This window comes from Patiria miniata, unplaced genomic scaffold (genome assembly GCF_015706575.1).
Source record: "Patiria miniata isolate m_02_andy unplaced genomic scaffold, ASM1570657v1 HiC_scaffold_18, whole genome shotgun sequence".
Classification (NCBI taxonomy): domain Eukaryota; kingdom Metazoa; phylum Echinodermata; class Asteroidea; order Valvatida; family Asterinidae; genus Patiria; species Patiria miniata.
This window is the reverse complement of record NW_024037056.1, coordinates 13,153,920-13,164,170: the sequence shown is the minus strand read 5'-3', so window position 1 is coordinate 13,164,170 and position 10,251 is coordinate 13,153,920. Positions and strand designations below refer to the sequence as shown.

At 37.2% G+C, this 10,251-nt stretch overlaps 1 protein-coding gene across 1 annotated transcript in view; it reads right to left on the bottom strand.

Annotated features, from left to right (window-relative positions):
- LOC119724673 (sodium/myo-inositol cotransporter-like) overlaps positions 1-10,251 on the bottom strand; it is a 35,973-nt gene that overhangs the window by 10,112 nt on the left and 15,610 nt on the right. The window contains exons 11-13 of the mRNA XM_038195831.1: positions 1,888-2,053; positions 1,078-1,246; positions 4-219 (exon numbers count right to left, since the gene is read on the bottom strand). Of these exons, the coding sequence (XP_038051759.1) occupies positions 4-219; positions 1,078-1,246; positions 1,888-2,053 (551 nt within the window). The remainder of the gene's footprint in view (positions 1-3; positions 220-1,077; positions 1,247-1,887; positions 2,054-10,251) is intronic.

The following is a 10,251-nucleotide window of genomic DNA, read 5'->3' as shown; positions in this document are numbered from 1 at the left end:
TACCCTTTGTTTCTCAGGGGGTGCTGTCAGCAAGCTGACTACAACATCCACGATAATCACGATCCAGAACAGTATCAGGCTGAAGTACATGTAGTGCACTTTGGCCGTAATGGCCGGCCTGTTGTCCACGCCCCAGCAGGGCCCAGCTCGGTAGGTGAAATCCAGGATCATACGGATCATTCCGATGATGAAGCCAACTACAAGGCCACTGAAGGCACCCTGAAAAAAACAATAAAAAGAAAACAGCTTCAACACTGGCACCTTTTCTCTTCTGGTGATGACACCAAGTTGGTTTCTCAATAGTGTACAGAAACTGTAGCTTAATTAATAGCCCAACGCAAGAAACCTGGAGACAGAAGACGATTAAGAGATGCAGTGATAAGTTCTTGGGAGCAAAACCTCAGATTGATATATCCAGGTAAAGCCACAGACTCAGGCTGGGACTCAGTCAGGCTGGTACCTGTTGGCCTGAGTGGACTCCGAATCCGGATCACAGAGGTAGAAGTTGTGGATTGTGGAAGCCGTCCTTTCTCTGACCATCCATGTAGGAAACTGAGTGTACCTTATCAACAGATGAACCCTAATAAGCTATGCAGTGAAATTCTCTAGGACCTAGTAAAGGCTTTGCTAACACTATGTTTAAGTTTAAAGCAATTGCAATGCCCGATCGAATCAGCTTTGTTATTCCATCGTGCTGGAACCTCTAAGTCAACTTGGCAATGAGGATCATCCAAATAATGTTCTAGTTTGTGCTGGATACCTTCAGTATCAGGGGAGTGTGGCCAAGTGGTATAGGGTTCGTGAGACACTTCACCTCCAATTGCCTCTCTCCACCCATGAGTATAAATGGGTACCGGCATTAGCTGGGGAGTAACCTGCGATGGACTGGCATCCCATCCAGGAGGAATAGAAATATTTTCAGTCGTTTCATGCTACTGACACCGGAGATAAACGCCGGCCTGATGGGCCACATTGGCTCGTGACAGTCTGTATTTCTTCTTTTTTACTACCTTCAGTAAACGTTCCACCTAAAACCTTTTGGACACGAAATAAATGTGAAAGATGCGTTCAAGTCACCTTCTCGTTGCCTCTAGACCAAAGCAGGGCCACTACGTAGACTGCGGCTATGGGAGGGGCTAGGAAGCCCGATACCTCCTGAATGTAGATGAAGAGTTGACCGCCCTGCATCTGCTGTATGACTGGGATCCACAAGATGCTCAGGATGACCATGATCACCACCACCAACCTGAGACAAAATGAATCAAGATTGACCAATTATTTTCTTGAAATTTGGATCTGGACCTGGATCAATTCTGCAAGCAATGTTTCATTATGGGATGTAAATGTTGCAGGTGTGTGTGGCTGGGGGCACTGATAATAAGCTCTGGGTTTTTTTATCCTGGACAAGTTTAGTTTCAGTAGATTGTCCTTCAATGCATCAAGTGAAGGGGCCTCTCTCAAAGATACCGGGAGGTTCCATTCTGCTGTAGTTCTAGCTAGGAAGGAGCACTTGTCACATGCTTGTCTGCTTTTAAGCTCAGGCAGAAGCATCTTTTAAGCTCTGGCAAAAACATCTACTTGTCACTTGGTGGTCGGTCGGTCAATCGGATGGTCTGTCTGTTTGCAGTTGTCTGTCTGTGCCCGGAAAATTGATCAAAAGTATGGTGTTCCATATGTGCCATCGGCGTTGCATTTTGGGGCATTGCCTTGTTCAGCTCTAGCAGGGATTATTTTCAACCACTTCATGCAATGCTTTCATGCGAGACTTCTTGGAACACGGCCAGAGCTTATTGTGCACTCGCACTCGTTACTATACAGCCAAGATTGCCCGTTAGGAAACAAGGAACAAGGAAATAGTTCTTGTCGCCATATTTCACGTTGACCTACCTTCCTATGATCATGAGCTCATGTACACTTGGTTCTTTCTTGCCGTACTTGATTCGGAAATATTTCCAGATGTCGATGGTGAAGAGGGTGCTGGTGCTGTTGAAGATGGAGGTGAGGTCGCTCATCAGAGCGGCCAACATGACAGCAAACATGACGCCACGAAGACCTAAGGGTTTCAAGAAGAGGGGTATAGACCTTTATCATGCTGCCACCATTTCAGTCATGTTCCCTGTATCCGATAACAGCACTGAATGATAATGTTTTTATGCAAAAAGGAACCAGACTATTTTTCCTTCCAACCTCGCTTTTGTTACGTTTTTATACCACATCTGTCCACAAAACGGTTTGGATTGTGTTCTAGGGCCCTTTAGGAAGCTTTCCAGCAATTTTCAGGCAATTTCATTTTTCGGCCAAAATTGAAAAAATACAAGGGGTTAGCCTTACATTTTTAGTCAAATTTGGCCAAAAATGGACTTTTCTCAAAACAAGCCGGAAATTCATCTGGATGCAAGAGGAACACCAATCAATACTCTAACACGCATAATAATGAAGATTTGGGCAAAAATCATCCATTTTTGGAGGAAAAAAATTAACAATTTTGAGTGATTTTACCTGAAATTTTCGACCAAAATTCCGTTTTTATACCACTTCTGTCCACAAAACGGTTTGGAATGTGTTTTAGGGCCCTTTAGGAAGCTTTCCAGCAATGTTCAGGCAATTTCATTTTTCGGCCAAAATTGAAAAAATACAAGGGGTTAGCCTTACATTTTTAGTCAAATTTGGCCAAAAATGGACTTTTCTCAAAACAAGCCGGAAATTCATCTGGATGCAAGAGGAACACCAATCAATACTCTAACACGCATAATAATGAAGATTTGGGCAAAAATCATCCATTTTTGGAGGAACAAAATTAACAATTTTGAGTGGTTTTACCTGAAATTTTCGACCAAATTTCCGTGTTTATACCATATCTGTCCACAAAACGATTGGGAATATATTCTAGGACCCTTAAGGAAGCTTTCCAGCAATTTTCAGGCAATTTCATTTTTTGGCCAAAATTGAAAAAAATACAAGGGGTTAGCCTTACATTTTTTGTCAAATTAAGCCAAAAATTGACTTTTCTGAAAACAAGCCAGAAATTCATCTGGATGCAAGAGGAACACCAATCAATACTCTAACACGCATAATAATGAAGATTTGGGCAAAAATCATAGATTTTTGGAGGGAAAAAAATTAACAATTTTGAGTGATTTTACCTGAAATTTTCGACCAAATTTCCGTTTTTATACAACATCTGTCCACAAAACGATTTGGAATGTATTCTAGGGCCCTTTAGGAAGCTTTCCAGCAATTTTCAGGCAATTTCATTATTTGGCCAAAATTGAAAAAAATACAAGGGCTTAGCCTTACATTTTTAGTCAAATTTGGCCAAAAATGGACTTTTCTCAAAACAAGCCAGAAATTCATCTGGATGCAAGAGGAACACCAATCAATACTCTAACACGCATAATAATGAAGATTTGGGCAAAAATCATCCATTTTTGGAGGGAAAAATTTAACAATTTTGAGTGATTTTACCTGAAATTTTCGACTAAATTTCCGTGTTTATACCACATCTGTCCACAAAACGGTTGGGAATATATTCTAGGGCCATTTAGGAAGCTTTCCAGCAAGGGCGGATCCAGAAAACAATTTTGGGGGGGGCCAAACAAATTTTGGTTCCCCCAAAAAGTGGGTCAAAAAATTACGGCGTGGGGTTCGGGGCCCGCTTAAGGGCCCCGAAAAAATTTTGGATTCTAGATGCTCTGTGGTGCGATCTGAGGCAATTTCTGACCACTTTAACCAATGTTTTTTTTGAGGAAAAGATGGTGGTGTACTCATTGCCTGCCTTTATTGCGATGTCAAAAAGTGGGTCAAAAAAATTACGGCGTGGGGTTCGGGGCCCGCTTAAGGGCCCCGAAAAAATTTTGGATTCTAGATGCTCTGTGGTGCGATCTGAGGCAATTTCTGACCACTTTAACCAATGTTTTTTTTTTGAGGAAAAGATGGTGGTGTACTCATTGACTGCCGTTATTGCGATGTCACATAAAAAAAAAAAAATGATTTCGTTTTGGGGGGGGGGGGCCATGGCCCCCTTTGGCCCCCCCCTGATCCGCCCTTGCTTTCCAGCAATTTTCAGGCAATTTTATTTTTTGGCCAAAATTGAAAAAAATACAAGGGGTTAGCCTTACCTTTTTTGTCAAATTTGGCCAAAAAATGGACTTTTCTCAAAACAAGCCAGAAATTCATCTGGATGCAAGAGGAACATCAATCAATACACTAACACGCATAATAATGAAGATTTGGGCAAAAATCATCCATTTTTGGAGGAAAACAAATTAACAACTTTGAGTGATTTTACCTGAAATTTTCGACCAAATTTCCGTTTTTATACCACATCTGTCCACAAAACGTTTTGGAATGTATTCTAGGGCCCTTTAGGAAGCTTTCCAGCAATTTTCAGGCAATTTCATTTTTTGGCCAAAATTGAAAAAAATACAAGGGGGTTAGCCTTACATTTTTAGTCAATTTTGGCCAAAAATGGACTTTTCTCAAAACAAGCCAGAAATTCATCTGGATGCAAGAGGAACATCAATCAATACACTAACACGCATAATAATGAAGATTTGGGCAAAAATCATCCATTTTTGGAGGGAAAAAATTAACAATTTTGAGTGATTTTACCTAAAATTTTAGACCAAATTTCCGTTTTTATACCACTTCTGTCCACAAAACGGTTTGGAATGTGTTTGAGGGCCCTTTAGGAAGCTTTCCAGCAATTTTCAGGCAATTTCATTTTTTGGCCAAAATTGAAAAAAATACAAGGGGTTAGCCTTACATTTTTAGTCAAATTTGGCCAAAAATGGACTTTTCTCAAAACAAGCCAGAAATTCATCTGGATGCAAGAGGAACACCAATCAATACTCTAACACGCATAATAATGAAGATTTGGGCAAAAATCATCCATTTTTGGAGGAAAAAAATTAACAATTTTGAGGGATTTTACCTGAAATTTTCGACCAAATTTCCGTATTTATACCACATCTGTCCAAAAAAAAACGATTGGGAATATATTCTAGGGCCCTTTAGGAAGCTTTCCAGCAATTTTCAGGCAATTTCATTTTTTGGCCAAAATTGAAAAAAATACAAGGGGTTAGCCTTACATTTTTTGTCAAATTTGGCCAAATATTGACTTTTCTCAAAACAAGCCAGAAATGCATCTGGATGCAAGAGGAACACCAATCAATACTCTAACACGCATAATAATGAAGATTTGGGCAAAAATCATCAATTTTTGGAGGAAAAAAATTAACAATTTTCAGTGATTTTACCTGACATTTTCGACCAAATTTCCGTTTTTATACCACTTCTGTCCACAAAACGGTTTGGAATATGTTTAAGGGCCTTTTAGGAAGCTTTCCAGCAATTTTCAGGCAATTTCATTTTTTGGCCAAAATTGAAAAAAATACAAGGGGTTAGCCTTACATTTTTAGTCAAATTTGGCCAAAAATGGACTTTTCTCAAAACAAGCCAGAAATTCATCTGGATGCAAGAGGAACACCAATCAATACTCTAACACGCATAGTAATGAAGATTTGGGCAAAAATCATCCATTTTTGGAGGGAAAAAAATTAACAATTTTGAGTGATTTTACCTGAAATTTTCGACCAAATTTCCGTTTTTATACCACATCTGTCCACAAAACGATTTGGAATGTATTCTAGGGCCCTTTAGGAAGCTTTCCAGCAATTTTCAGGCAATTTCATTTTTTGGCCAAAATTGAAAAAAATACAAGGGGTTAGCCTTACATTTTTAGTCAAATTTGGCCAAAAATGGACTTTTCTCAAAACAAGCCAGAAATTCATCTGGATGCAAGAGGAACATCAATCAATACACTAACACGCATAATAATGAAGATTTGGGCAAAAATCATCCATTTTTGGAGGGAAAAAAATTAACAATTTTGAGTGATTTTACCTGAAATTTTCGACCAAATTTCCGTTTTTATACCACATCTGTCCACAAAACGATTTGGAATGTATTCTAGGGCCCTTTAGGAAGCTTTCCAGCAATTTTCAGGCAATTTCATTTTTTGGCCAAAATTGAAAAAAATACAAGGGGTTAGCCTTACATTTTTAGTCAAATTTGGCCAAAAATGGACTTTTCTCAAAACAAGCCAGAAATTCATCTGGATGCAAGAGGAACATCAATCAATACACTAACACGCATAATAATGAAGATTTGGGCAAAAATCATCCATTTTTGGAGGAAAAAAATTAACAATTTTGAGTGATTTTACCTGAAATTTTCGACCAAATTTCCGTGTTTATACCACATCCGTCCACAAAACGATTGGGAATATATTCTAGGGCCCTTTTCGAAGCTTTCCAGCAATTTTCAGGCAATTTCATTTTTTGGCCAAAATTGAAAAAAATACAAGGGGTTAGCCTTACATTTTTTGTCAAATTTGGCCAAATATTGACTTTTCTCAAAACAAGCCAGAAATGCATCTGGATGCAAGAGGAACACCAATCAATACTCTAACACGCATAATAATGAAGATTTGGGCAAAAATCATCCATTTTTGGAGGAAAAAAATTAACAATTTTCAGTGATTTTACCTGAAATTTTCGACCAAATTTCCGTTTTTATACCACATCTGTCCACAAAACGATTTGGAATGTATTCTAGGGCCCTTTAGGAAGCTTTCCAGCAATTTTCAGGCAATTTCATTTTTTGGCCAAAATTGAAAAAAATACAAGGGGTTAGCCTTACATTTTTAGTCAAATTTGGCCAAAAATGGACTTTTCTCAAAACAAGCCAGAAATTCATCTGGATGCAAGAGGAACATCAATCAATACACTAACACGCATAATAATGAAGATTTGGGCAAAAATCATCCATTTTTGGAGGGAAAAAAATTAACAATTTTGAGTGATTTTACCTGAAATTTTCGACCAAATTTCCGTGTTTATACCACATCTGTCCACAAAACGATTGGGAATATATTCTAGGGTCCTTTAGGAAGCTTTCCAGCAATTTTCAGGCAATTTCATTTTTTGGCCAAAATTGAAAAAAATACAAGGGGTTAGCCTTACATTTTTTGTCAAATTTGGCCAAATATTGACTTTTCTCAAAACAAGCCAGAAATGCATCTGGATGCAAGAGGAACACCAATCAATACTCTAACACGCATAATGATGAAGATTTGGGCAAAAATCATCCATTTTTGGAGGAAAAAAATTAACAATTTTGAGTGATTTTACCTGAAATTTTCGACCAAATTTCCGTGTTTATACCACATCTGTCCAAAAAAACGATTGGGAATATATTCTAGGGCCCTTTAGGAAGCTTTCCAGCAATTTTCAGGCAATTTCATTTTTTGGCCAAAATTGAAAAAAAAAACAAGGGGTTAGCCTTACATTTTTAGTCAAATTTGGCCAAAAATGGACTTTTCTCAAAACAAGCCAGTAATTCATCTGGATGCAAGAGGGACATCAATCAATACACTAACACGCATAATAATGAAGATTTGGGAAAAAATCATCCATTTTTGGAGGGAAAAAAATTAACAATTTTGAGTGATTTTACCTGACATTTTCGACCAAATTTCCGTTTTTATACCACTTCTGTCCACAAAACGGTTTGGAATGTGTTTTAGGGCCTTTGAGGAAGCTTTCCAGCAATTTTCAGGCAATTTCATTTTTTGGCCAAAATTGAAAAAAATACAAGGGGTTAGCCTTACATTTTTAGTCAAATTTGGCCAAAAATGGACTTTTCTCAAAACAAGCCAGAAATTCATCTGGATGCAAGAGGAACACCAATCAATACTCTAACACGCATAGTAATGAAGATTTGGGCAAAAATCATCCATTTTTGGAGGGAAAAAAATTAACAATTTTGAGTGATTTTACCTGAAATTTTCGACCAAATTTCCGTTTTTATACCACATCTGTCCACAAAACGATTTGGAATGTATTCTAGGGCCCTTTAGGAAGCTTTCCAGCAATTTTCAGGCAATTTCATTTTTTGGCCAAAATTGAAAAAAATACAAGGGGTTAGCCTTACATTTTTAGTCAAATTTGGCCAAAAATGGACTTTTCTCAAAACAAGCCAGAAATTCATCTGGATGCAAGAGGAACATCAATCAATACACTAACACGCATAATAATGAAGATTTGGGCAAAAATCATCCATTTTTGGAGGAAAAAAATTAACAATTTTGAGTGATTTTACCTGAAATTTTCGACCAAATTTCCGTGTTTATACCACTTCTGTCCACAAAACGATTGGGAATATATTCTAGGGCCCTTTAGGAAGCTTTCCAGCAATTTTCAGGCAATTTCATTTTTTGGCCAAAATTGAAAAAAATACAAGGGGTTAGCCTTACATTTTTTGTCAAATTTGGCCAAATATTGACTTTTCTCAAAACAAGCCAGAAATGCATCTGGATGCAAGAGGAACACCAATCAATACTCTAACACGCATAATAATGAAGATTTGGGCAAAAATCATCCATTTTTGGAGGAAAAAAATTAACAATTTTCAGTGATTTTACCTGAAATTTTCGACCAAATTTCCGTTTTTATACCACATCTGTCCACAAAACGATTTGGAATGTATTCTAGGGCCCTTTAGGAAGCTTTCCAGCAATTTTCAGGCAATTTCATTTTTTGGCCAAAATTGAAAAAAATACAAGGGGTTAGCCTTACATTTTTAGTCAAATTTGGCCAAAAATGGACTTTTCTCAAAACAAGCCAGTGATTCATCTGGATGCAAGAGGAACATCAATCAATACACTAACACGCATAATAATGAAGATTTGGGCAAAAATCATCCATTTTTGGAGGGAAAAAAATTAACAATTTTGAGTGATTTTACCTGAAATTTTCGACCAAATTTCCGTTTTTATACCACATCTGTCCACAAAACGATTTGGAATGTATTCTAGGGCCCTTTAGGAAGCTTTCCAGCAATTTTCAGGCAATTTCATTTTTTGGCCAAAATTGAAAAAAATACAAGGGGTTAGCCTTACAATTTTGAGTGATTTTACCTGAAATTTTCGACCAAATTTCCGTTTTTATACCACATCTGTCCACAAAACGATTTGGAATGTATTCTAGGGCCCTTTAGGAAGCTTTCCAGCAATTTTCAGGCAATTTCATTTTTTGGCCAAAATTGAAAAAAATACAAGGGGTTAGCCTTACATTTTTAGTCAAATTTGGCCAAAAATGGACTTTTCTCAAAACAAGCCAGAAATTCATCTGGATGCAAGAGGAACATCAATCAATACACTAACACGCATAATAATGAAGATTTGGGCAAAAATCATCCATTTTTGGAGGGAAAAAATTAACAATTTTGAGTGATTTTACCTGAAATTTTCGACCAAATTTCCGTGTTTATACCACATCTGTCCACAAAACGATTGGGAATATATTCTAGGGCCCTTTAGGAAGCTTTCCAGCAATTTTCAGGCAATTTCATTTTTTGGCCAAAATTTAAAAAAATACAAGGGGTTAGCCTTACATTTTTTGTCAAATTTGGCCAAAAATGGACTTTTCTCAAAACAAGCCAGAAATGCATCTGGATGCAAGAGGAACACCAATCAATACTCTAACACGCATAATAATGAAGATTTGGGCAAAAATCATCAATTTTTGGAGGAAAAAAATTAACAATTTTGAGTGATTTTACCTGAAATTTTCGACCAAATTTCCGTTTTTATACCACATCTGTCCACAAAACGATTTGGAATGTATTCTAGGGCCCTTTAGGAAGCTTTCCAGCAATTTTCAGGCAATTTCATTTTTTGGCCAAAATTGAAAAAAATACAAGGGGTTAGCCTTACATTTTTAGTCAAATTTGGCCAAAAATGGACTTTTCTCAAAACAAGCCAGAAATTCATCTGGATGCAAGAGGAACATCAATCAATACACTAACACGCATAATAATGAAGATTTGGGCAAAAATCATCCATTTTTGGAGGAAAAAAATTAACAATTTTGAGTGATTTTACCTGAAATTTTCGACCAAATTTCCGTGTTTATACCACATCTGTCCACAAAACGATTGGGAATATATTCTAGGGCCCTTTAGGAAGCTTTCCAGCAATTTTCAGGCAATTTCATTTTTTGGCCAAAATTGAAAAAAATACAAGGGGTTAGCCTTACATTTTTAGTCAAATTTGGCCAAAAATTGACTTTTCTCAAAACAAGCCAGAAATTCATCTGGATGCAAGAGGAACATCAATCAATACACTAACACGCATAATAATGAAGATTTGGGCAAAAATCATCCATTTTTGGAGGAAAAAAATTAACA